Source organism: Crotalus tigris, unplaced genomic scaffold (assembly GCF_016545835.1).
Source record: "Crotalus tigris isolate CLP2741 ecotype Arizona unplaced genomic scaffold, ASM1654583v1 scf7180000020351.1464749751:1500972, whole genome shotgun sequence".
Classification (NCBI taxonomy): Eukaryota; Metazoa; Chordata; class Lepidosauria; order Squamata; family Viperidae; genus Crotalus; species Crotalus tigris.
The window spans coordinates 65152-92918 of record NW_024097980.1 but is presented as its reverse complement, the minus strand read 5'-3'; the positions used below and the strand labels follow the sequence as shown (position 1 = coordinate 92918).

Sequence of the window (27767 nt, the reverse complement as noted above, 5' to 3'; positions counted from 1 at the left end):
TGTAGCATAGATGTGTGTGTGGACAAGAATACCAACCTTGCTACCAATCAAAATGAAGCCTCTAATAGCGAGTGCCACATAAAGTGCACTAACCAAATAGGTGGTAAGACAATAGGGGAACTCAGGCACCACACAGGTTATGTAGAAAGGAAACACAGGGCCACCCACAAAGGACTCAAATGTTTATACACCAATGCACAGAGTATGAACAGCAAACAGGGTGAACTAGAAATTCAGGTTAATGAGGGCAGATACGATATTGTTGCCATTACGGAAACATGGTGGGATGAAACTCACACATGGAACACACAGCTAGAGGGATTTAAATTATTTAAAAGAAACAGACAAAATAAAAGAGGAGGTGGAGTTGCTCTCTATATAAGAAATAACTACATCTCCACAGAAATAGAGTACAACAATGATAAAAACTCTCTTGAATGCATTTGGGTCAATATAAAAGGGGGGGGGAAATGACATTGCCATAGGTGTATACTACAGACCACCCAACCAAACAGAGGAAATAGATGAACTTTTTGCTAGTCAGCTAACTAAGGTATGTAGGAAGCACATCACAATAGTAATGGGGGACTTTAACTACCCTGACATCAACTGGGAGACAAACTCCGCACCAAGTGGAAGATCAAACAGGTTTCCTGGCAAACCTAGCAGACAACTTTGTCTCCCAAAAAGTAGAGAAGGGAACTAGGGGATTAGCCATTTTGGATCTAATTCTCACTAACAGAGATGAAATGATAGAAGGTGTTGAAGCCATAGGAACCCTGGGAGGAAGTGATCATGCAATATTAGAATTCAACATTATAGAAGCACAAGCAATAGAACACAGTCAAACTAGAGTCTTGGACTTCAAGAGAGGTAATTTCAATAAACTTAGAGAGGGCTTGGGAAGGATTCCATGGATGAGAATCCTCAAGGGGAAAACAACTCAAGAAGCTTGGGAAATTTTGAAAAATGAGATAATAAAAGCACAGTCTAGCACAATACCAACAAAGAGGAAAAACAACAGCTCTCAAAAGAAACCAGCATGGCTGCATAAAGAACTCTCTGACAAATTGAAAGATAAAAAGGACAAGTATAGAAAGTGGAAAGAGGGGAACATAACTAAGTCAGAATATCAGCAAATAGCCCGAGCCTGCAAAGATGAAGTGAAGAAAGCCAAGGCTCAAAATGAACTAAGGCTTGCGACCAAAGTCAAAAATAACAAAAAAAGCTTCTTTCAACATGTAAAAAACAAGAAAAAAGTGAAGGAAATGATTGGTCCATTAGTGGGTGGAAGTGGCAAGAAGGTGACAAGCAACAGGGAGAAAGCAGAACTATTTAACTCATTTTTTGCATCTGTCTTTACACAAAGGGAAAAAACAGACCAACCTATCAAAAATAGTGCCATAAAAAACAAAACAGAAACACAAGATAAGGGCAAGAAAATGGTTAGGGAGCACCTGTCCAGCTAGATGAGTTCAAATCGCCAGCCAGATGATTACCCCCAGAGTTCTCAAGGAACTGGCAGATGTGATATCGGAGCCACTGAACTATATTTTTCAAAGATCCTGGAACACAGGGGAACTACCAGAGGACTGGAAAAGAGCTGATGTAGTTCCCATCCTCAAAAAAGGAAAAAAAATGGATCCAGGAAATTACAGACCTATCAGCCTGACCTCAATACCTGGGAAGATCCTGGAAAAGATAATCAAACAATGAATCAACGAACACCTAGAGGCAAACAAAGTCATTACTAAAAGCCAACATGGGTTTGTCAAAAATAGATCATGCCAGACAAATCTTATTGCATTCTTTGACCAAGTGACAAAATTAGTGGATCAGAGGAATGCTGTGGACATAATTTACTTGGACTTCAGTAAGGCATTTGATAAAGTAGATCACAACCTACTACTTGACAAGATAGAAAAATGTGGGTAGACAGAACCACCACCAGATGGATCCGTAGCTGGCTGACCGGCCGTACTCAGCGAGTGGTCCTCAATGGAACTGCATCTATATGGAGGGAAGTGTGTAGTGGGGTGCCCCAGGGCTCTGTTCTGGGCCCAGTACTCTTCAACATCTTCATCAACGATTTGGATGAAAGGATAGATGGGGAACTCATCAAATTTGCAGATGACACCAAGCTGGCAGGAATAGCCAACACTCCAGAAGACAGGCTTCAGGTACAGAAGGATCTGGACAGACTTGAACACTGGGCACTAACTAACAAAATGAAATTCAATGGTGAAAAAAGCAAGGTTCTACATTTAGGCAAGAAAAACCAAATGCACAAGTACAGCATAGGTGGCACCATGCTCAATAGTAGTAACTGTGAGAGGGACCTCGGAGTCCTAGTAGACAATCAGTTAAATATGAGCCAGCAGTGTGCGGCAGCTGCCAAAAAGGCCAACACAGTACTAGGCTGCATTAACAGAGGGATAGAATCAAGATCACGCGAAGTATTAATACACTCTTCAATGCCTTGGTAAGGCCACACTTGGAATACTGCATCCAGTTTTGGTCACCACGATGTAAAAAAGATGTTGAGACTCTAGAAAGAGTACAGAGAAGAGCAACAAAGATGATTAGGGGACTGGAGGCTAAAACATATAAGGAACGGTTGCTAGAATTGGGTATGTCTAGTTTAACGAAGAGAAGGACAAGGGGGGACATGATAGCAGTATTCCAATATCTCAGGGGCTGCCATAAAGAAGAGGGAATTAAGCTATTTTCCAAAGCACCTGAAGGCAGGACAAGAAGCAACGGGTGGAAACTAATCAAGGAGAGAAGCAACCTAGAACTAAGGAGAAACTTCCTGACAGTGAGAACAATTAATCAGTGGAACAGCTTGCCTCCAGAAGCAGTAAATGCTCCAACACTGGAAGTTTTTAAGAAGAGACTGGACAGCCATTTGTCCGAAATGGTGTAGGGTTTCCTGCCCGAGCAGGGGGTTGGACTAGATGACCTCCAAGGTCCCTTCCAACTTTACTATTATTATTATTATTATTATAAGTCCACCAGTCATAAAAGAGCCAAGGTTGCCTACCCCTGCCCTAGCCTATGTATTTTTGAATTTTTGATCCTTGAAGTTATTTGGTTGAATAGTCCCAAAGATGCTCTTTCACGAGGCAACTGGACTTTCTTGTTTTTCTTTGAAGACATTTTGTTTTTCTTTGAAGACATTTCGCTTCTCATCCACTGGATGAGAAATGAAGCAGAGACATTCAGCTGAATGGTTTATGAGAGAGATCCTTGCAGTCACAATGTGTATTAAGAATATGTTTAGAGACGGGCTTGGTCTCAGGAGATGCTAGAGATGGTTAAGGTCCCTTTTCCCATTACATTTTGATGCAAACAACGCAAATGCTGTTAAACAATGTATTTGGGATGCTGATTTCCAAATTAATCTGCTCTGCATATAAATCCTAAGCATTCCCACAAAGCTATTATTTCAACACTCTCCAATCTCTGTTTTTAAAGAATGAGAAGTGCAAATCACCTGAACGGTTCCGATTCGTGGACGTCTAAGGCTGCTCCCCGTATTCTGCCTTCCTTCAGTGCTTGTGCAAGGGCCTTTTCATCCACCAATCCTCCACGAGCCGTGTTCACCAGGAACGCCCCTTGTCGCATCTGTAGAGTGTGAAAAGACGAAGCACCATGCAAGTCACAGGATATTTGGGTTGGAAAAGGCCTTTGAGATCTTCTAGCCCAGCCCACTACTCAAGCAGGAGACCCTATATACCATCCCGGTCTGTTAGAAATTCTGTATATAGCCCTGCAGAACAAACAGTGCACTGTCCCCATGTGCTTTTCTGCATAACTGCGGCAAGGCAGCAGGAAAGCACATGTGGACGGTGCACTGCTTATTCTGTAGGGCTGTATACAGAATTTCTAACAGGTTATGGGCCCAGCACGTTTCCACTGCCCCACTCTTGTAAAGGCTTTTCTGCCCATTTTTCTTTTGGGCCCAGTCAAAGCCGGCTACAGCAAATAAGCACAAGATACAGCAACAGGAAGAAGACCGCAACAGAATAAAAGAAAATGGCCAGTAACACAGTTGCCACTAAGCTTTTATTTGCAAATATAACATGGTCAAATGGTTGTCTAGTCTGTCCTTGAAAACCTCCAGTGATGGAAGCACCCACAACTTCTGGAGGCAGGTTGTTCCACTGGTTAATTGTTCTCACTGTCAGGAAATTTCTCCTTAGTTCTAGGTTGCTTCTCTCCTTGATTACTTTCCGTCTGTTGCTTCTTGTCCTGCCTTCTTCAGGCGCTTTGGAGAATAGCTTGACCCCCATCTTCTCTGTGACAGCCCCTAAAGCAGGGGTCTTCAAACTTGGTCCTTTTATGACTTGTGAACTTCAACTCCCAGAATTCCTCAGCCAGGCATGCGTGCCTGGCTGAGGAATTCTGGGAATTGAAGTCCACAAGTCATAAAAGGGCCAAGTCTGAAGACCCCTGCCCTAAAGTGTTGGAAGACTGCTATCATGTCACCCTGCTGTCATAAGTTCTCTGAAGAAAAGAGATACTTGTGTCGAGAAAATGGAAAAACTGTATGTCATTTAAACAATGGTCCAACCCTTTTAATATCCTGGCTTATCAGTGGTGATAGATCAGTTCAGTCTTCCAGCAAAAATAACCAAAGATGGTTTCTCATGACCTACTCAGCACCTTAACCAAGATCTTTGTGCTCTTTTGCATTAATAAGATGGAATCGTGATAAAAAACAAAGCCTTGGTTTTGAATGTGTGCTTTTAACAACGATGCAAAGCTGCATTTTTTCTCTTAGTTTTAACATGTCAATCAGACCAATAAAAAGCATTTTGAGATCTTGTATAGCATTACACAAAGCTAGCAACAGAAAAGCACCTATATGTTTGACATTCATTCAGCGAAGATTTCTGACTAAAGTAACCTTCATTAACATGCTTATTTTATAACCAAACCTATTTCAACAAGAGCTGTCTAAGCTTTTATAAGCGTGCAATAAACGGTATCCTTTTATCTTTAATTCTCTGTATAATATAATACCCATTTCGAAACACATCATGAATTTCACTTGTAAATTATGTTAATCTCGTTCTGCAAGTGGCTAGACTTTCAAAGTAGAGACTGGATGCTTGTTCAGACTCATCTAATTCAAAGTTCAGGAAATAAGAGCGTCGGATCAGAGCTCCAAAAAATATTCAAAGAGAAATGGAAGCCCGGTTGAATCTACCTCCTTTGATGTTTATACAATCCCCCATTTCCACGTCTTTAGCCATTATGACAATAATCAAAAAGATTAAAAAATATATCAATCCTGTAGCAACGAGGCAGCCGATTAAAATTCAGCGAGATTTGTTTGTTTCCTATTCCACAGGCCCCGAGCAGCTTTACCGTTGCTTTTGAGAAGGGTCCTGTACCCCGGGGGTTCAGAATCTAATTTTAAAACCAGTAGGGTTCAAAGACAGGAAGTTTCTGCAACTTGTCTCAAAAGGAGAGGGAGGAATTAGAGCCACCGCAGGCCACAAAACTTTGACTTCATTCCTGGAGGAATGAAGGCAAGTTGCACTCGGGATGGTGCAGAGACGTCACCCTGCCGACAAAAGTGCGTATAGTCCAGGCCGTGGTTTTCCCAGTGTCAACGTATGGCTGTGAAAGTTGGACCCTAAGAAAGGCTGAGCGCCAAAGAATGGAGGCCTTTGAACTCTGGGGCTGGAGAAGACGCCTGCGAGTCCCCTGGACTGCAAGGCAATCCAACCGCTCAGTCCTAGAGGGATCAACCCCGACTGCTCTTGAGAAGGCCAAATCCTGAAGTTGAAACTCAAGTCCTTTGGCCACCTAATGAGAAGGAAGGACTCCCTGGAGAAGAGCCCGATGCTGGGAAAGATAGAGGGTGAGAGAAGAAGGGGATGACAGAGAATGAGGTGGCTGGATGGAGTCACTGAAGCCATAGGCGTGAGCTTCAATGGACTCCAGAAGATGGTAGAGGACAGGAAGGCCTGGAGGAATGTTGCCCATGGGGTCGCGATGGGTCGGACACGACTTCGCAACTAACAACAACAACATGGTGTGGAGGGCAAGCTGAATTCTCGGACAAAATCAGACAGAAACAGCAGATCCTTAAAAATTTTGGCTAAAACATCCTGAACCATCAGACCCTTTTGTTAATGGTGCAGTTTCATATGAGGAACTTCTGTGTAGCAAAACTCTGCAAGATCTTTGATTTTACTCTGCAGGTAAGGATAAAAAAAACGAACACCAAGGTCCATTCCCACCAATGAAGCGTAATGAAGTGTAAATGAATGATTGCAACTACTCCTCGCTTAACAACGGCTTTGGGACCAGCAACTGTCGCTAACCAATACAGGCATAAAGAGCAGTGACATGTAACCATGGCAACCTACGACAGCGGTTGCTAAGCGAAGCCTATGACATTCTTAAGTATGATCATCATTTGCAATTTCTCGCTGGCTTCCCCAGGGAGTTTGTGTGGGAAGACAGCAGCGGAGGTCACAAATGGGACCACAGGATGCTGCGGCGGTCGTAACTGCGAGGCCGTTGCTGGGTGCATGAATCACACCACTGCAAGGTGGTAACTTTACCTCCAGAAGCTGTGGCTGTTCCAACACTGGAAGTTTTTAAGAAGAGACTGGACAGCCATTTGTCTGGAATGGTACAGGGTTTCCTGCCTGAGCAGGGGGTTGGACTAGATGACCTCCAAGATCCCTTCCGAGTCTGTTATTGTTATTCTTTTTCCTTCCTTCCTTCCTTCCTTCCTTCCTTCCTTCCTTCCTTCCTTCCTTCCTCCCTCCCTCCCTCCCTCCCTCCCTTCCTTCCTCACTCCCTTCTCCAACACTGGAAGTTTTTAAGAAGACACTGGACAGCCATTTGTCTGAAACGGTACAGGGGACTGGACTAGAATCAGTGGTTCTCAACCTTTTTGAACGAATCGCCCCCTTGAGCCAATGAGGAAGTTGTCATCGCCCCCCTTCCCCAACATAACCTCTCAACCACAACCTAGGAAATAATTCTTCGATTTATGCAAACACTTTTTTTGTTTTCTTTAAAATTGTCATCAGGACATATCGATGCAAATAATTTATTTCCAGTCTTTTTCCCATATCTCCCATATTCTGGCCAATGGCGTGCCACTTTATGGGTAGAGGCTGCTGCACAACGCGCATGAAGATAAGCGATGCGTATTCACATATGTACGGCGTTCTGTACTGAAGCTAGCTGGAGGAACCTTTGAAAACACAATTCAATCCGCTAATAGAGAGCGATCTGCTGTTTTTGTACGACGGATATACAGCCATTCACTGTACGAAAAAGTCTCAAAAGTGTCCCCAAAACTTCTCGCTCCATCGCCCCCATGTTGCCCCTTTTCGTTCCATTGCCCCCCTGAAAAATGAAATCGCCTCCTGGGGGGCAATATCACCCAGGTTAAGAACCACTGGACTAGATGATCTCCAAGATCCCTTCCAACTCTAATCATCATCATCATCATCATCATTGTTATGATTATCTTCAAGGACCAGTTGTAAGTCTCCTCGTTCAGCCCCCGTCGTAACTCTGAGCAGTCGCTGAACAAGAGGTCGTTGAGTGAGGATCAGCCATACAAAATATTCTAGGGAAATTAAAAGATTCCAGTCATTGCTGAAGCTTCTCTTGTGTTATTCTTCTCCACTAGTCTTTTTCTGTATAAAATTGTATGGAAAACGACTGGTGGAGAATAAAACAAGAGAGTGCTAATTATTCCCTTGGAACACTAGGGGGCGCCAGTCCCTCACCCACAACCAAATACTTCTGATGTGGTTTAAACTTTTAACTTTTAACTGCACAAGTCAATCAAGATCAATACGCGATAGGTGATGGCGTTGAGGGGTGTCATTTCCCCCAAACTCACCTGCTGACAAATCAACTGCATGGGACACACCGAGGTGAGCAGGAATGTAGCGCATTTGCACAGCCGAATGCCTCCACCTGCTTGTGCAGACCATAATAATACAGCTGCATGGTTGTTTTCTTGCAGATGTTTCATTACCCAAACTAGGTAACATCATCCATGCTAGTAGGGAATCCTAGTCTCCATGTGTAAATAGAGAGCAAACCCCACTCTCTTCTAGCACTGATGATGTTACTTAGTTGGGTAATGAAACGTCTTCAAGAAAAGCTCAGTGAGCATCAAGGGCCCCATTATTATTATTATTATGGATCATCGCACAGTCAGCCAGATGTTCAGACTGGATTTGGCATTTTGTCTACCTATCGAGTCCTTTACCCAGGACCTGGGATAGGCAGATGTGGATGTTTGATGGTATTACAGATATCGTCGCAGGATGGAAGCAGTTCCTAGTAAGGCCGCCTTTTGCAATTGACTAATAGCGAATTTGTCAATGCCAATGGTGTTCAAGTGGTGCTCCAGTTGTTTTGGGATTGCACCCAAGGAGCCTATTACTATTGGTACTACCCTTGCTTGCTTTTGCCACAGTCTTTCTATTTCTATTTGTAGGTCTTTGTATTTTGTTATCTTCTCCAGTTCTTTCTCTTCTATTCTGCTGTCTCCAGGCACTGCCACGTCCACTATCCAGACTTTTTTGTCTTTCTTATCGACAATTGTTAAGTCTGGGGTGTTATGTTGCAGGTGCTTGTCTGTTTGAATTCTGAAGTCCCAGAGTTGTTGTTGTTGTTGTTATTATTATTATTCTCCTCCTCCTCCTCCTCCTCCTCCTCGCCTTAATCCACTTCTAGCACTGATGAGGTTACCTAGTTTGGTAAGGAAAGGTCTGCCAGCAAACCACCAAGCTCAGAGAGCACCCAGGATCCCTCATTTTAACCCTCAGCTACAAATATTCCCCTTTATTGGTAACACAGCTTCAATAAAGGGGGCACGGCAGCCAGACCAGCCTGCTTTGCCCAGGCTCCTGGCTACCGGTTAACGTCTCCTGGACGCTCAGAACTGCAACACAAAGAAGTTACGATCCTCACGGCCCACTCGGGTCCATCCTTACCTGTTTAATGGTGAAGTCGTTGATCAGGTGATGATTGTGCTCGTTGAGGCTGCAGTGGAGGGTGACGCAATCACTGTGAAACAGCAGGTCTTGCAGGGTGCTCACCCGCTGGAGGCCGAGAGCCCGCTCAATGCCGTCCGAGAGATACGGGTCGTAGAAAATGACGTTGAAGCCAAAGGCTTTGGCACGCAGCGCGACGGCTTGGCCCACTCGTCCTGCAAGGAAGGCGGTTTTCAGACCATGAACGGAGCGCTACTTCTCTCCTTTCGGAGATAGTTTTCAAGAAGAGACTGGACAACCCTTTGTCTGAAATGGTATGGGGCTCCTGCCTGAGCAGGGGGTTGGACTAGAAGACCTCCAAGGTCCCTTCCAATTCTATTATTGTTGTTGTCGCTATTATTATATAATCTGGATTGTATGGGGTGCTAAGCTGTACGGGGTGACGCAGTGGTCAGAATGCAGCATTGCAGGTTGACTCTGCCCACTGCCAGGAGTTCGATCCTGACCGGCTCAAGGTTGCCTCAGCCTTCCATTCTTCCCAGGTCAGTAAAAAGAGGACTCCGATTGCTGGGAGCCAGAGGCTGACTGTATAAACTGCTTAGAGGGGGCTGTAAAGCCCTGTGAAACGGGATATACGTCTAAGTGCCATTGCTATTTAGAGCAATGTGTCTCAACCTGGACAACCTTAGGACGTGTGGACGTCAATTCTCAGAATACTCCAGCCAGCTGATCAAATCAGTCAACCTTGAAGGAAACCAACCCTGACCGTCCTTTGGAAGGACAGAGGCCGAAGCTGAAGCTCAAATACTTTGGCCACCAAATGAGAAGAGAGGATTCAATGGAGAAGACCCAGGTGTTGGGAAAGATGGAAGGCCGAAGGAGAAGGAGACAGCGGAGGAGGAGATGGTTAGATGGTGCCGTTGATGATGAACGAACATGAATTTGGGCAAACTCCAGGAGACAGCAGAGGTCAAGGGGGCCTGGCATGATGTGATCCATGGGATTGTGTAGAGTCAGGCATGGCCCAGCAACTGAACCACAACCATGCATGGCTGAGAGAGCTGGACCACGAGGAAGACTGAGCGCCGAAGAATTTGTGCTTTCAAATTGTGGTGTTGGAGAAGGCTCTGAAGAGTCCCCTGGACTGCAAGGAAGTCCAGTCGGTCAACCCTGAAGGAAACCAACCCTGACCGTCCTTTGGAAGGACAGAGGCCGAAGCTGAAGCTCAAATACTTCGGCCACCAGAGGAGGAGAGAGGACTCAGTGGAGAAGACCCTGATGATGGGAAAGATGGAAGGCCAAAGGAGAAGGGGACAGCCGAGGAGGAGATAGTTAGATGGTGTCATCAACACGATGAACGTGAAATTGGGCAGGAGACCCTGGAGGACAAAGGGGGCCTGGCATGCTGTGGTCCACGGGGTCGCAAAGAGTCGGGCGCGACTTAGCAACTGAACAACAACAAAAGCACCCTTGGTTGTAGCGAGACATTTTGACCCACCTAACCCAATAATGCCCAGCGTCTCTCCTCTGATTCGGGCTGCTCCGGAAGCAACTTCCCGAATCTGTTCCACGCTCTGCACTCTGGTGCCTTCTCGCAAAGCCTGATGCAGCCAGGTGGTTCGTCTGTAGAGGTTCAAGATGTGGCACATCGTCGAATCGGCTGTCTCTTCCACCGAGGCCGCCGGGACATTGCAAACGGCGATCCCTGGAGTGGGGAAGGAAGGAAGGAAGGAAGGAAGGAAGGAAGGAAGGAAGGAAGGAAGGAAGGAAGGAAGGAAGGAAGGAAGGAAGGAAGGAAGGAAGGAAGGAAGGAAGAGCTGAGATGGTTTCATGGTGGGACAATCAAGCCATCGCGAGCCGCCGTTGGAAAGAGTTAACTTGGCCCAAGTGACCTGCAGGCAGTCCTCAGCTTATGACCAGGATTGGGCCAAAAAATGTTGTCGCTAAGTGAGAAGTTGGCTGGGGAGGTGGCCAATGGTGACCAGGGGATCCCAGAACACCACAATTGTGATAAATAATTTGCCAAACACCTGAAAAAATGACTGTAATAATAATAAGAGTCCTAAGGGTTGTAAATCATTTTTTCTCCAGTGCCATTATAACTTGGAACAGTGGCTCAATGAATGGCTTTAAGTCAAGGATTGTTGCATGGAAAACGTTTTGCTATTCCATTAGAAACGTAAGATTTCTGGTATGCTAAAAACAGATAATAACCAGGAAAGCACAGAGAGAGTTTAGGATTAAACTTGCTGCAAAGTCATCAGTGTTGCATTTACATATCGGTAAATATCACCCCAAATTCAATGAGGCATATTCTCCGGGAACTGGCTGCATGCTTATAGTGCAATAAGCATCCGGTTGCAATTTGATTTAAAAGTACAAACTGGGCTTTCATTCTCCCATATGCTCGTGATCTCACCGTCCGTTTTTTTCCATCAGCCATGCTCGCCCGCTGATCTTCAGAAAATTGTCACTGGGACCCTGGAACCAACCCCTCCCCATCCCTTCACACTTGTGTTTTCATTATCCATGCAAGCCAGAACAGATCCCTGCAAATAAGGAGGGCCACCTAGGTCAAACTATTGCAAGATGGGTCTGGCTACCTTAGCGCCCCAACTTGGCTAACGATTAGTACTTTCAAAAGACGCGAATGGATATAGTACCTAGGTCGCCAGCAGATTTGATATCAATGTTATCAAAACCGCTTCCAATTCGAACAATTATTCGAAGTGCTTTAAATTTCTCCAAGTCCTCACGGGTTAAAGTGATGGTGTGATACATCAGGGCACCCACAGCTTCATTCAGGACCTACAAAACAAAAAGAGGTACAAGGAAAGAATAAACAATGATCCAGAGTAAGGTTTCCTTGCTGATGAGCTGAAACACATGCCCTCCCTCCCTCCCTCCACCATGTCTTTATATATCCATCTTTCCATCCATCCATCCATCCATTATATCTTTATCTATCCACACCATCCATCCATCTATCTATCCATCATGTCTTTATCTATCCACATCATTTATCCATCTATCCATCCATCCATCCATCGACCCATCCATCCATCCAGCATCTATCTATCCACATCATCCATTCATCCATCAACCCATCCATCATCTATACACATCATCCATCCATCCATCTATCCATTCATCCAAATATCCATCCATCCATGCCTATCTATCTTCTATCTATCTATCATCTATCTAGAATATAGAACTCAGAATAAGTTTCTCTCTCTCCCCCCATTCATCCATCCATCCCATCCTTCTACATTGTCTGTCTGTCTGTCTATCTGTCCATCAATCTATCCATCCATCATCTATCTATCTATCTATCTATCTATCTATCTATCTATCTATCTATCTATCTATCTAGTCGACCCACTATCTATTCACCATATAGTGCTTTTCTAGATTCAGCTGCTTTCTCTGTCTTCAAATAAGCAGTGTGACTATAAAAAGAATTACAGAAACAACGCAGGACATGGAGAAGTTTGACTGAATCTGAAAATCTTGTCATACTGATCGTTTGTTCAGCATGGTTGATAAATGTTAGTGAAGTATGACTAAGAATCTGAATTAAGTCGCAGATCGCATGATTAAACAAACAGAGAATATAAATATACCGAGAGATGCACAGTGGGAATTTCAGTGGAAAAAGGGGATGACATTTACTTTGAATGTCATATTCAGAGACAATTGGTATAAGATGTTTTATCCTCAACATATTTGCTGTAGTCCTATGCTGCTAAAATGAAACTCTTTTTCTTAAACTTCTTGGAAATACAAGAAGCCGGTCGGATTTTATTTCATATGTGGTGGCAACGTGAAGTAAAGCCCAAAATATTGGAAAATGAAATGAATTTTGTAAGTTACAATCCCAGGGCAATACCCCTTTAAGATATTTTTATTATTATTATATTTTACCAGGCCTTAGATCCCTTCCAAATATTGAACTGGCATTATATATGTCAACAGTTGCAAAGAATTATATGCTTTCTATCGGAAAAAAACTTTGATTTCTTCTTGTGAAGAACAGCTGACTAAATTGTGACAGTATGGCTCCATGTCTTTAAAAAAAAAAAAGTAAACATGACACAGAATTTAATTTTAACTGAAAATCATCCCTACTGTGGACAACAATCTTTTATATAGAATTTGGGTTTCAGAGTTCATATTTTAACTTGTTGTATAATTTATACTGTTGGTGGTATTCCTTATTTAGTACATATGACATTCTTTCAGTGATTACAATAATGTTAGCAAGTCTTTTTGTAGTGTCAAGCTTAACATGCACACATGGATGCTGACTGGAAAATGCATATGAAATATCTCATAAGTTTCTAATGCTGCCTTAAATCTAGTTGCTTCGTGGCATTTCAAAATTGCTATTAGTGGACAGCAAGTGTTAATACCATTTATAAGGCCACACATTTGGAATACTGCATCCAGTTTTGGTCACCACGATACAAAAAAGTTGTTGAGACTCTGGAAAGAGTGCAGAGAAGAGCAACAAAGATGATCAGGGGTCTGGAGATAAATGAACGGTTGAGGAAGCGAGGTGTATCTAGCCCAGGGGTCTTCAAACGTGGCCCTTTTATGACTGGTGGACTTCAACTCCCAGAATTCCTCAGCCAGGCACGTGTGCCTGGCTGAGGAATTCTGGGAGTTGAAGTCCACCAGTCATAAAAGGGCCACGTTTGAAGACCCCTGGGCTAACCTAATGAAGAGAAGGATTAGGGCTGACATGACAGCTGTCTTCCAATACTTGAAGGGAGTTCCAAGAAAGAGGTGGTTGATTTATTCTCCAGAGAACCAGAAGGTAGGAGAAGAAGCAATGGGTGGAAGCTCTTTAAAGAGAGATCCAGTCTGGAATTAAGGAGAATTTTCCTGACAGTAAGAACAATTGATCAGTGGAACAGCTTGCCACCTGGAGTTGTGGGTGCTCTGTTGCTGGAGGAGTTCAAAACAAGATTGGACAACTATTTGTCCAAGATGGTATAAGGACTTCTGCTCGCGTAGGCGGTTGGACCAAACACCTCCAAGGTCCCTTCCAGCCCCCGTATTCCAAGTTAACAAAAACCACGGGTTGAATACTTCATTAAGACATCAGGGCTACGTAAATTTCACAAACATTGGTTTTCCACCTAAATGGATTCTCCATAACACAAACTACAATACTTCGTTGGTTTTTGCCACATTATTTTTCAGGTTCAAAAATGCTCTTTTTTTTTTTTGCATCACATAATCAGACGACCAAGTTCATCTTTCTTATTCACAGATGTTAATTTGGGCTTTCAATCTACAAGACCACCTCATTTCCTCATAAAAGTATTCATACCTTCATACCCCTGACCAACACACTTCCAGTATCAAACGTTCCTTATGTATTCATCATCCATAAATATATTACACACCCACTCCGTAGAACGCATTTAGATTTTTAATATTTGGCTAGTTACACAACCAACACCTGCTGCCTTATTATTTCTCATCATTTTCCACAGAATTGATGAATTCTTTTCATGCTTTTCTTGGGCAGAATATTTATAACTTTTCTTTTCATTCTTTTCTTTGACACTTCAATATCCTTTCAATGCAAACCTCTCTAATATATTCCTTCACTTCGGTTTAACCCCTGGTCATATCATATCCTTTTTAATATTTTTAATTCCATTCCAGCCTTAAAGTTCTCACCCTTTTTAAGCCATTTATTCCTCTCACAAGCACCCTGCATTCCCTCTGCTTCTCTTAATCCTAACCGTCCTTTGCAATTATCTTTTTTTCTATATATATTCCACAACAACTTCCTTTTAATCTTGGAGGTTTTTTTTAATTTTTTTTGCAGCAAGCTTCACTGACATGCTTTTTTTTTTTTATCTGCAGCCTTTTCTGCCTTTGTTCCACGATGCATATTTTTCCTTTTCTTCATTAACAACTCTTCACTGGACGTCTAACACAATTCTTTTCACTTCAGCTTCCACACCCCTTTTCTATTCATCCAGGGGATGATTAATCTACCTTCTAGCGCTTTTTCTGAATAAGATTCATATTTTCCCTCCCTGCTATTATTTTACTTTCGGTCTAGTTTCTTTCCGTTCTTCTCCCATGTCTGTTTCCCCCCCCCCCAAGACTATTCTTGACACTGCCAAAATATATGTCTATGGAGATTCTCAAGTCATCCATGGTTGTCCCAAAGGTGCTGTTTTCAAGAGGCAACTGGACTTCCTTTGTTTTTTTCCTTTGAAGACATTTCGCTTCTCATCCCAGAAGTTTCTTCAGTTCTGACGAACAGTTCAGCTCTTTGGTCAGAATTAGAAAAAGCGACTTGGATGAGAAGTGAAACCTCTTCAAGGAAATGCAAGGAAAAGTCCAGTCGCCTCTTGAAAAAGCAGCTTTGGGACTCCTAAAATATAGTTTACCCCAGATCCAAAACCTCTCCTGACTTTGCATCATTCGCTAATTATCTCTCTCTTTCCTATAAACAGATCAATTAAGATTTTTGATGGTCTCCTTTTCTATCTGCAACTTGTTGTTGTTGTTAGTTGCGTGTCTGACCCATCGCGACCCCATGGACCACGTTCCTCCAGGCCTTCCTGTCCTCTGCCATCTTCTGGAGTCCATTGAAGCTCACGCCTGCTGCTTCAGGGACTCCCTCCAGCCACCTCCTTCTCTGTCTTTGTCTCCTTCTTCTCTTGCCCTCCATCTTTCCCAGCATTAGGCTCTTCTCCAGTGAGTCCTTCCTTCTCATTAGGTGGCCAAAGGACTTGAGTTTCCACTTCAGGATCTGGCCTTCTCAAGAGCAGTCGGGGTTGATCTCCTCCAGGACCGACCGGTTGGATTGCCTTGCAGTCCAGGGGACTTGCAGGAGTCTTCTCCAGCACCAGAGTTCAAAGGCCTCCATCTGCAACTATGAACTGATTTTTGCTTAAAACAGATATTCAGGACAGATTTCCTAAGCCGATACAATCAACGTTCTTCATTCTTTCCAAGTGTTCCGATTCCATTTTCTATATGGAATTTAGCCATTCGTGAATCATCTTTCCCCTAAATTGCATTCGTTCGGCACGGGGCTCAATTCCCCTCGCAAACTCATTCTTGTTCTTCCACAATTTGCGTTCGCTGAAGCACAACAGGCAACTATCGCCAAGCTTTGCATCCCTTCCTCCCACGATCCTGAGGACACCAAATGACAATCTTCTAATACAGTGTTTCTCAACCTTGACCATTTTAAGGCATGTGGACTTCAACACCCAGAATCCCACAGCCAGCAATGCTGGCTGTGGAATTCTGGGAGTTGAAGTCCACATGCCTTAAAATGGTCAAGTTTGAGAAACACTGTTCTAACATATATTGTCCTTTTCATTCATGAATGCAATCTTCCCTCCTCTCTGCCTGTGTTCACCAACTCCACTCTAAAATCACTCTAAACTTTGTGGCTTATTACAACAGAAAGACTTAGGAAAAAATAACCGCGCCAAGGAAAGCCCTTGTGTTGTTGTTTAAATAAAAAGCAGGAGATATATTCGACACTTTTACTATTGCCTATGCAGAAAGCAAAACGAGGAAGAATTCTAATACGCCCGCTCCAGAAAGACGGAGAAGAAAGAAAAGCTTTTTAAATCTCTTTTATTAATGGAAGTTTTGACATAATGGTTTTCTCACCAACAGAGCAATGAGTCTACTTTATATATACAGTTTGCAGGATCATTAAATTGTTTGCTTAGTGTACTATTATTATTCTAAAGCCCACTTATTCACTTTTGATCTATTTATTTTAATGAACAGGTGCAGTCACCTAGTTATTTTCTTTTCAAAGCCGATTTACGTAAAATAATATATACTGTAGTATTTTAAATTTATTACTTTGGAAACCACTTCTGGACTTTTTGCTTGAGAAAGATTTAAAATGTTTTTAGGATTGGTTGATTAGACCTGTTCTTATAAAAATACTGAGTATTTTCATTTTTGCTATTAGGTATGTATATTGCATTTTTTAATGTTTACGTTTAAAGTAAGAGGTCATTTTGTTATATAATTCTAATGCTATTATATTTTTTAATGTTTAGGGTTAAACTTACACATGAGGTCATTTTGTTACCTAATTGTAATGCTACTTTGATTGTCTATTATTTTATATGGCTTTCTTGTGCTTTTAATTCAGAGTAAGAGGTCATTTCTACTATATACATGTATCTGTGCTTTAGAAAATCAAAAGTCATTTTTGTCATCTTTTAACTTTTTTCTTTTTGATTCCCTTTTCTCTAAATTTTCCCTTTTGTTAGTCTTCTCTCTCTTTGAAACTTAATAAAGTTGAGTATGACCGTACAGTACACAGAGATATATATCTACATTTCTGTATGCGATATTAATATAGCCATCTGACATTCTTTTATAACACCTCTGAATGCTCTCTGAAAATGCTAAGCAACCAATAACAAACTAAGCCATAGTTTACATTCCCAAAGTAGAAATCAACATCAATTTATTTAGGAAATTATCAATCAAGGCAGGAATCCGCTGATGTCTTGAGAAGGAAGAGTGCAAAACTCAAAATGATGTAGGGTTTCCTGCCTGAGCAGGGGGTTGGACTAGAAGACCTCAAAGGTCCCTTCCAACGCTGTTATTCTATTATATTCTAAAATGGCCCAGCTCTCAGCAGCAGTTCTAACTGATTCTCGGTTTGCTTCTTGGCCTGTTGGCTAAGATCAAGCATTCTGATCAGTCCTGCAGAATGCTTCATCTTCTAAACAGAACAGATGTTTTGCTTCTGGCTGTTCTGTGTAGCCATCTCACATCTGGTGCGTCCCTTGAGGCAAAGGGGTCTTTCTTCTCTTGAGTGTTCCTGTCTGGGAAAGCAGAAGATAGAGGACCAGGGGAGTCTTTTCTGCTATTATTTTTAGCTGGTTGGGGTGATCTGCAAGTAGAGCTTTAGAACAAAACAGCTGCCATTTTAGAAAAGACATCCTGGGTCCGCTTGTTCTTCTACTCATTATGTCCATGGAGATTCTCCGTCATCCAGGTCACGGCTGTCCCAAAGGTGCTTTTTTTTCCAACTGGAGTTCCTTGTTTTTCTTTGAAGACGTTTCGCTTCTCACCCAAGAAGCTTCTTCAGCTCTGAAAGGATGGTGGAGGATGGAAGGATTTATACTTTCTGCATGAAGCACAGCTCCAACTTCTCAATGACTCAGGTGGCCCTGAGGACATAGATAAGCCTCCAAGTGGCCTCAAAGACCCTCTAAAAGAAGGCAAAGGACCAGCTGTCTGCAAGGAGTATAAATCCTTCCATTCCCCCACCATCCAGTCAGAGCTGAGGAAGCTTCTGGGATGAGAAGGGAAACGTCTTCAAAGCAAAACAAGGAAGTCCGATTGCCTGCTGAAAAAGCATCCTTGGGACGAGCATCCTTATGCTTAGCAAGTCATCCTTTGCTTGCTTTTGCACATTTGATCCTTGCATTTGGCTCCTTTACAAGTATAAATTGCACAGAATATCCTTCTGCAAAGTATCGTTTCCTATTTTTGGCATAAAAAAAGCAAGAATACACAGGAGTCAAATCCCATTTGCGTTTAACAGACATTCTCTTTTAACGGACCCCCCCCCTCCTTCTGCGCAAAGGTCCATTAAATCAGGAGCAGTCTCTGCACAATTTCTAGAAGCCGTCCCTAAGGACAGCCTTTGTTGGCTTGTTTGGCTGTCTGAACACGGACTCTTGCCGTTTCCAACTACAACGGCGCATCTGAAAGAGAGAAAGAGTAACGGGGTTGGTTGGCCTGCTGATTTGGGGCGGGGGGGGGCTTTGCCATTAGGCTGGCCTCGTCACGTATCTTTCTGTCTGCAGAGAATTAAGAATGCATTTTAAAATGCAAAACATTCCACCCGTCTGACCGCTGATCTTAGGGGTGTGTGTGTACTCTGTTCGTGCCCTTGTGCGCTGTTCAGGCACTTCGCAGTGCGTTGTGTTGCGAAGGCCTGTCTAAGTCAGCTGGTTGGGCCGTTTGCTGCTGTTCTCCTCTTCCGCCAGCATAAGGAGAAAAGTTGCATTTTGCTGAGCAACGTTGCAGGCGTGACTCATCAAGAGTCCTTTGTTCTGGGTGCTGCCCGGGATGTGGATTTGCTTTGGGGATACAAATGCCAGCAACCAGCGGGAAGGGATTGTTTCTCTGGGCTTCTCAGGGTGGAAACTCGCTGACGGGAAGCAACTCCTTCGGTTCTTTTGCTAATGTTCCCGCTTTATAATAAGGCAGAAACTGAACTACCTTTTTTTTAAAAAAAAAAAAAAATCTACTTTTGGCAGCAAACCAGTTGCAGGTTGCCAAAAAAAGAAAAAAAGAAAGTAAATTTCCATATCAAGCTTTAAAATATTGTGGTGGAAGAAGACCTGCCGTGTTTCTGACAATATGCAAAATTTTAGGGGTGTGTGTGTATGTGTGTGTGTGTGTGTATGTATGTATGTATGTATGTATGTATGTATGTATGTATAGATAGATAGACAGACAGAGATATACAGATATAAATATAAATATAGCGATACATAGATGATAGATAGATAGATAGATAGATAGATAGATAGATAGATAGATAGATAGATATAGGTAGATGATAGATAAATATAGAGATAGATGATAGATAGATGATAGATAGATGATATAGAGATTTAGAGATAGATAGATAGATAGATAGATAGATAGATAGATAGATAGATAGATAGATAGGCAGGCAGGCAGGCAGGCAGGCAGGCAGGCAGGCAGGCAGGCAGGCAGGCAGGCCTCGATTTACAACAATTGAGACCCAAAGTTATGTTGCTAGGTGAGCCATTAGTTAAGTGAGTTTTGCCCCATTTTACGACTTTTCTTGCCACCGTTCCTAAGGGGAATCCGGCAGACTTTACACAGGGCAGGCTGGCTGTTGCGCAAGATCACAACCAATGGATGGATTGATTGTTTGTTTACTTAGAGAATCCAAATGGCCACCACTCACTTTTAGGGACTCTAGAGCAGTGGTTCTCAACCTTTTTAATGCCACGACCCCCCAACCGGTCGTAAGTCGAGGACTACTCAACCGGTGCAGCACCGTTTGCAGAATGGGACTTTTGGCGGGCTCAGCAGGGCAGAGACAGCCTGGACCATTCCTATTGGCTTTTCAAAGCCAATAGAATTAGATTCTATTCAAGAGAGTCGATTCTATTGGCTTTCAAAAGCCAATAGAATAAAAGGGAGTAGCACAGCTAAGGAAAAGGGGGGAAAAATGGCGGACTGCGTTGTTTGGCGACCCCCGTGAAATGGTCGTTCGACCCCAAATGGGGTCCCGACCCACAGGTGGAGAACCGCTGCCCTAGATGGCTTACAAAAAATATTACAGGTATCCTTGAGTTACGATCATTTGGTCAAAATTACGACAGTGCTGAAAAGAAAAAAAAATAGACGTACAGCCCAGGCCCCAAAGCGACGGCTGTTGCAGCGTCTCCACTCGCACCCACCACGACAAACCTGGAATGGGAGACTCCTTTGAACACAAATGAGATCTTCAAAATATGACAGCTGAATTCGAGTGACCTTTGATTCAGGCCGAAAATATCTAAGAGCTTTTGACGAGAGGCGGTCCTCAATTAAAGCGGCGCTACAAAATGCTTCCGACTCCTCAGAAGCACACTTCTATTTATTAGAGGAAATAAGCTTGACATTTCTCCAAAAAGGTCAGCTATGAACAATTGACAAAAAGGATATTAATTTCTGCGGAAGGAAAACGCATGTTTCTTAGGAGATTTTTGCAAGAGCTGTTGTCAGTTCAACGAAGGTGTCAGCCTGGAGAAAGATCTGCAACTGAATAATCCAATGTTTCCCAATCTTGACAACTTTAAGATGGGTGGACTTCAAATCCCCCATTTCTGGGATTTGAAGTCCACCCATCTTAAAGTTGTCAAGATTGGGAAACATTGATGTAGCCTCATCTAGCTCTTTGACTTGAACCAACTTGTTTGAAAAATACATAAATATGTTCTGTAAAATGTATTCAACAAGTTCCTAGGTTCCACAAACCTATTTACCAGACACACATACCTACACAAGGACAATCCATCATGATCCTTCTTAATCGGATGGACATCTCACTTTGTTAGCCACGATAATTTTTAGGCTGTGCTGCCACAATAATTTTTAGGCTGTGCTGCTGCTGGTGGTAGCTGCAATATATCCTGCAAATGCATTGCACTGCCTTGGTAATTTCTACAATAGCTCTGTCGCTTAATATTCCACAAATTATTAACCAGGAAGGAGGACATGACAAAAAAAAACCAGCTAAAAAAAGTGTGGTGAGTTGTCCAGATACTTTTTGAGAATCGGACACACTTAAGTGGAAAAGGGAGAAAAAAGTTAGCACAACTAATATATGGACAATGTTTGGAAGGCCCAACATTGATGATCCACATTTATTAAACCTATTTTCTGAAGCTTTTGGCTCATCGCTATTAAACCAGTTAAGATTCCATTTTCTTATTATTATTAATTGGCGTAATATTGAGGACTTAGACTTATAAGAGAAATCAAAACTAACTATTAGGAAATAATTTTGAATTATTGTTTAGCCTAGACAACACAGATGATGGACTTGAGATAACAAAGGATTCTCCATTATTAAGTGGTGATGTATTAGGATGAGAAATAGAAAATTTCTATTAAATTAGAAATCTATTAAAATAAGATTTAAAATAGAAATCTATTAAATCTATTAAAAAATTTCTATTAAATTAGGAATCTATTAAAATAAGAATATATTTAAGTAAATAATATGTGTATTTTAGATATTATAACTTTTATGTAGTGAGACAAAGGAAATTTGGGTTAACTTAAATACTATGGATATTAAAGGTTAAATTGGAGTACTGTAATTAAAATCTAAAAATTAGGTAAAATTTAAAAACAGGATATGGATATGTATAAGCAAAAGATGTATCGATAATTGTGATAATGAAGTTTTAACTGAGTTTGATATAATTAGAAATCTATTAGCTTAAATATGATATAGCAAACGTTAAGGGAAATAAGAAGAAATATTTGATGATGTAACCTGAGATATGTACTAAAGATTTTGTTATTGAAGTATTGACTAACCCAATCACCACGTTGCTTTCCAAATACTTAAATGTAAAACTGGAAAACCAATAAAATATTATATATATATATATATATATATATATATATATATATATATATATATATATATATATATATATATTCCATTTTCTGTTAACTGATTGTGCTTCTCCAGTTACAGTCAGTCCTCAACTACGCCCAAAATTGATCTAGCGAAGCGCGATGTGTGTTAAGTGAGTCTTGCCCCATTTTACGACATTTCTTGCTACTGAGTTGTTAACTCAGTCATTGCAGTTTTTAAGTTAGTTAACACTGTCGTTAAGCGAAACTGACTTCCCCCCATTGAGTTGCTTGTTAGAAAGTCACACAAAGGGGATCACGTGACCCCAGGACCCGGCAACTGTCATTAAGTCCATGCCAGTTGCTAAGCCTCTGAATTTTGATCATGTGACCACGGAGAAGCTGCAACGGTCATAAGTGTGACAAACGGTCGTAAGTGGTTTTTTTTTCAGAGCCACTGCAACTTTGAATGGTCATTAAACAAACTACTGTACAATCATAACTAGCTGGAATAGTCAAATGTGCTCAGCCACAGTAGAGGATTCTTGCAAATTGCAGTTCATAATTAGGGATTATTTTTCCCAGACAGAAGAAACTCATTATCCAGGGGACATGATAGCCCTTCTCAAAACAGGCTGAGTTTTCCCAGAGCAGATAGTGGCAGTTTATAAGGAACTGGAGTAGACCCCTGCCTTCTGTTCAGGCACGACAAATCGCACAATCCTTGTGTTTTGTTCCACAGCCTGCTCAGTGTCGGAACAACGGAATCCTCACCTGAGTAAAAACAAAGTCCCTGGCCCGCGTTTATAAAGACCTTTGCAATTTACCTTTTCGTGAATCTCCTGGGTGGACTGAGCATCGCAAAACGCCACGGTGGCCACGTCCTTCAGGATTGGCATTTCCACCGTACAGTCCCGGCCATCAAGCAGTGCAACGAGGGGACGGGGATGCATGGGGCCGTTCATGATCGGAGGTCGAATGCCTAAGGTTTTCAAAACAGAAAAGGAAAGACATTTTAGCAGGATAACCAGAGTTGGAAGGGACCTTGGAGGTCTTCTAGTCCAGCCCCCTGCTCAGGCAGGAGACCCTACACCATTTCAGACAGAGGTCTTCCAACTTGGCCCTTTGATGACTTTGTGGACTTCAACTCCCAGAATTCCTCAGCCAGGCACACGTGCCTGGCTGAGGAATTCTGGGAGTTGAAGTCCACAAAGTCATCAAAGGGCCAAGTTGGAAGACCCCTGATTTAAAACAAATGACTGTCCGGTCTCTTCTTGAAAATCTCCAGTGATGGAGCACCCACAACTTCTGAAGGCAAGCCGTTCCACTGATTAACAGAATTAAAGAGAATAATATCTGAAAAGGACCTTAGAGGTCTTCTAGTCCAACCCCCTGCTCAGGCAGGAGACTGTATACCATTTCAAACAAGTGGCTATCCAGTCTCTTCTTAAAAACCTCCAGTGATGAAACACCCAAAGCTTCTGGTGGCAAGCTGTTCCACTGGTTTATTGTCCTCACTGTCAGGAAGTTTCTCCTTGGTTCTAGGTTGCTTCTCTCCTTGATGTGTTTCCATCCGTTGCTTCTTGTCCTGCCTTCAGGCGCTTTGGAGAATAGCTTGATTCCCTCTTTGAGGCAGCCCCCCAAATATTGGAAGATGCTATCATGTCCCGCCCTAGCCATACCCAATTCCTGCAACCATTTTTCATATGTTTTAGCCTCCAGTCCCCCAATCATCTTTGTTCCCCTTCTCTGTACACTTTCTTTTTATTGATTGATTAAATTGGGTATGTCTAGTTTAATGAAGAGAAGGACGAGGGGGGACATGATAGCAGTCTTCCAGTATCTCAAGGGCTGCCCCAAAGAAGAGGGAGTCAAGCTATTCTCCAAAGCGCCCGAAGGCAGGACAACGGGTGGAAACTAATCAAGGGGAGAAGCAACCTAGAACTAAGGAGAAACTTCCTGACAGTGAAAACAATTAACCAGTGGAACCACCTGCCTCCAGAAGCGGTGAATGCTCCAACACTGGGAGTTTTTAAGAAGAGACTGGACAGCCATTTGTCCGAAATGTTGTAGGGTTTCCTGCCTGAGCAGGGGGTTGGACTAGATGACCTCCAAGGTCCTTTCTAACTTTATTATTATTATTTATTTTTATTTACTTAATTTATTTACATTCAATTCAACTGGAAAATGGGACAATATACGTGCGGGGAACAAAATTGGAACGATAAGGGAAGTCCTAAATTCAAACCATTTGATGAATTTATGCCAGTGCAGTCATGAAGAAAGACAACTGGAGTTTTCCCCTCCAGACGACACAAACCGCAGGCATTGCAAAACTCTACGTAAGGATTTGTGGGGGAGACTCTCCCTCTCTGCTCTGCTGAGAAAGCCATTTACAACAGGCCACATCCTGTTTGCCTGCAGACAGAAGAGGTGGCAGCACCACAACGTCAGTTTTCAATAGAATCACAACTGGGGAGCCGCACTTACCGGTGCTGACACCCACAATTGCGACAAAACGTCCTTTCTGGCATCTGCCCTGCATCCCACCAAGCTCGAATGTTGGAAAAGAAGATGGTTGTGTTTGCGCATATCTGACATACCGACGAGTCGGGCATGAATCTGAATTTTGAGGGGCCCAGTGAGAACCAAATCCTCAGCCGGGTCCGCGTCCTTTGCAGCCGCCTGATCTGTTTATAATCAGCCCTGTTTAATCGTAGTACAGGTACTGTCCTTGACTTACGACAGCCTTGGGCCCGATTGTGTTGCCATTTCTGTGGCAAAATGAGACAGCTTTAAGTTGAGCTGCTTTTACGAGCAGCAAAGAGGTGCTCTGTCCGAAGAAGTTTGGATCAGATCTCCCAAGTTGTCTTCAAAACTTACGCAGCCCAACAACTTATGTTAGGAATGGCGGGTTGAAACCAGGCAAGATGGCAACCGTGGCATTTCAACCCCTAAGCCTCTTAGTCCTCAAATATTTGGCAACTTCGATCATCATTCCCACAGGAAAGAACACCAGCAATATGAACACAGATATTACGCAACACACACTACTAAGGCAGCGAAACGTTTGAATTCTGAACATCTTTGTTTGAGCAGCAGCGCTGAAGGAATGGCTCCGTGGAAAGAAAGAAAGAAAGAAAGAAAGAAAGAAAGGAAGGAAGGAAGGAAGGAAGGAAGGAAGGAAGGAAGGAAGGAAGGAAGGAAGGAAGGAAGGAAGGAAGGAAGGAAGGAAGGAAGGGGGAGGGAGGGTTGGAGGGAGATGAAAGAAAGAAAGAAAGAAAGAAAGAAAGAAAGAAAGAAAGGAGGGAGGGAGGGACAAAGGGAAGGAGATGGAAGGAAAGAGAGAGAGAGAGAAAAAAAAAGAAAGAGAGAGAGAGAGGAGGGAGGGACAGAGGGAAGGAGATGGAAGGAAAGAGAAAGAAAGAGAGAGAGAGAGAAAGAGAGAGAGAGAGAAAGGAGGGAGGGAGGGAAGGAGATGGAAGGAGAGAGAGAGAGAGAGAGAGAGAGAGAGAAAGAAAGAAAGAAAGAAAGAAAGAAAGAAAGAAAGAAAGAAAGAAAGAAAGAAAGAACAATTAACTGGTCAGCCCCAGGCCAAGCTAAGAAAATCAAAGTGACAGACAGAGAGTACTAATTGCTAATTAAAACCCAGGGAGCAACAGGAAAAGCCGGAGAAACGTAAGATCCAGATCATAAAATCCTAGGGCTGGAAGGGACCTCGGATCACATGACTCTGGGATGCTCCAACGGTTTGTAAGTATGAAAAACGATCATAAGTCCCTTTTTTTTTTCCAGTTTAGCACGCACTCAAAGATGTTCCTCTGATTAAAAACCCAATTTTCTTATTTTCAACGAAGCGGTATGTAAGACTTGAGATAAATATGTCCTGTTAGCAGGGGGTTGGACTAGATGATCTACAAGGTCCCTTCCAACTCTGTTATTCTATTCTATTCTAGCTGCAACTGCAAATTAAATTGATACAAATTTTGATAAGCATTTGACTATAACAAAAGCTTGGTTAAAAAGAGTTGCAACTCCAGGAACTCCCACCAATCTGATATTTCTTAAATTTAGTGGATTTTAGTTTCAAGAGTCCTTAATTCCACTTTTCAGCTGTTTACAGTCTTCTGTCCCTGGAAGGCGACCTGTCATTTGATCCTCTGTTTTCATGTCTTTAACTCTGAAAATCTCAAACCAAACTTTTTAAACTTCTTATTCACTGCAGCCTCTGTTTTTGGACAAGTGCGTTTTGTTGTTGTTTTTTTGCTTTAAAAATAAAACCCACAAAAATACAGAAAGCAACATTAAGGGTTGAAAAAAAAAAACACGCTAAAGACAGGAAATTCAAATCTGTTCTTACTGAGCCTTGTCAAATGCAGTCTTGTCATCTTCCATTAAGGTCCTACTGGCTTCAATAGATCTTGAAGGTAGATAATAAATACTGATATATCAAATATGTCACCATTTTGTCCCTGATGCCTAGGAATAAATTAACACTTATCTGTGGCTCTGGGAGAGCTACAAAATGCTGGAACAAAAACTCTACAAATCTCTTAAATCTTGCTTAAAAACCAGCCCTGCAGGCTGTTGTACAAAGAACAGACCAGGGGTAGGCAACCTTGGCTCTTCGATGACTGGTGGACTTCAACTCCCAGAATTCCTCAGCCAGCATGGGGAACTATGGCCCCCTCATGACTCGTGGACTTCAACTCCCAGAATTCCTGAGCTGGCATGGCTCAGCATGGTAACCTTTCCCTTCCCCCTCAGCATGGCTGGCTCAGGAATTCTGGGAATTGAAGTTCACGAGTCATAAAAGGGCCAAGGTTGCCTACCCCTGGAATAGACTAAAGAACAGAACTTAGAAGCTAAGGTTTCTTGAGAACAGACTCAACAATCAATTCACCAGGACTGGGAAGTGATTATTGCAATGAGGGTACTATATAATATATTACTTGAAATTATAAGCTTAATGGATTTAGTGGGTTCTCAAGACAATGACAAAGAACTTTTAGCAATCCAAAAGATAAAGGATGATAAGGCTGGGAGGGACCTTGGAGGTCTTCTAGTAGTTCAAATTCCTGACCAAGCTGGAAGGAGCATTCCAGACAAATGGGCTATCCTATCTTTTCTTCAAGATCTCCGGCGATGGAGCACCCACAACTCTGGGAGGACCCACAAACATCACAATACATCACAAACATTCTAAAATGTAGCTTAGAAACTGGAGGACTTAGCGTCCTTATGTGTAAGAAGTACCAAGGCTAGAATAGAATAGAATAGAATAGAATAGAATAGAATAGAATAGAATAGAATAGAATAGAATAGAATAGAAAATATGGAATAGAACAGGAAAGAGTAAGAATAGAATAGAAAATATGGAATGGAATGGAATGGAATGGAATGGAATGGAATGGAATAGAATAGAATAGAATAGAATAGAATAGAATAGAATAGAATAGAATAGAATAGAATAGAATGGAACAGAACAGTAATAGTGATAATCATGATCATATACAACATGAAAACACTTCATCATAAATCGTGAACTATGACTGTGAAATGTGTCATATGACCTTTAAAAGAAAAAAACTATAGCTGTCCTGTTAGATCTGCTGAGAAACCTTA

General features: G+C 42.3%; 1 protein-coding gene across 2 annotated transcripts in view; it reads right to left on the bottom strand.

Moving 5' to 3' along the window:
• CTBP1 (C-terminal binding protein 1) overlaps nucleotides 1–27767 on the bottom strand; it is a 59194-nt gene that overhangs the window by 7349 nt on the left and 24078 nt on the right. The window contains exons 2-6 of one of the 2 annotated variants that reach the window (XM_039366693.1): nucleotides 22970–23124; nucleotides 11657–11801; nucleotides 10492–10698; nucleotides 8994–9208; nucleotides 3497–3627 (exon numbers count right to left, since the gene is read on the bottom strand). In XM_039366693.1, the coding sequence (XP_039222627.1) occupies nucleotides 3497–3627; nucleotides 8994–9208; nucleotides 10492–10698; nucleotides 11657–11801; nucleotides 22970–23124 (853 nt within the window). Of the gene's footprint in view, nucleotides 1–3496; nucleotides 3628–8993; nucleotides 9209–10491; nucleotides 10699–11656; nucleotides 11802–22969; nucleotides 23128–27767 lie in introns of both variants that reach the window. The other variant, XM_039366694.1, reaches the window with a different exon arrangement.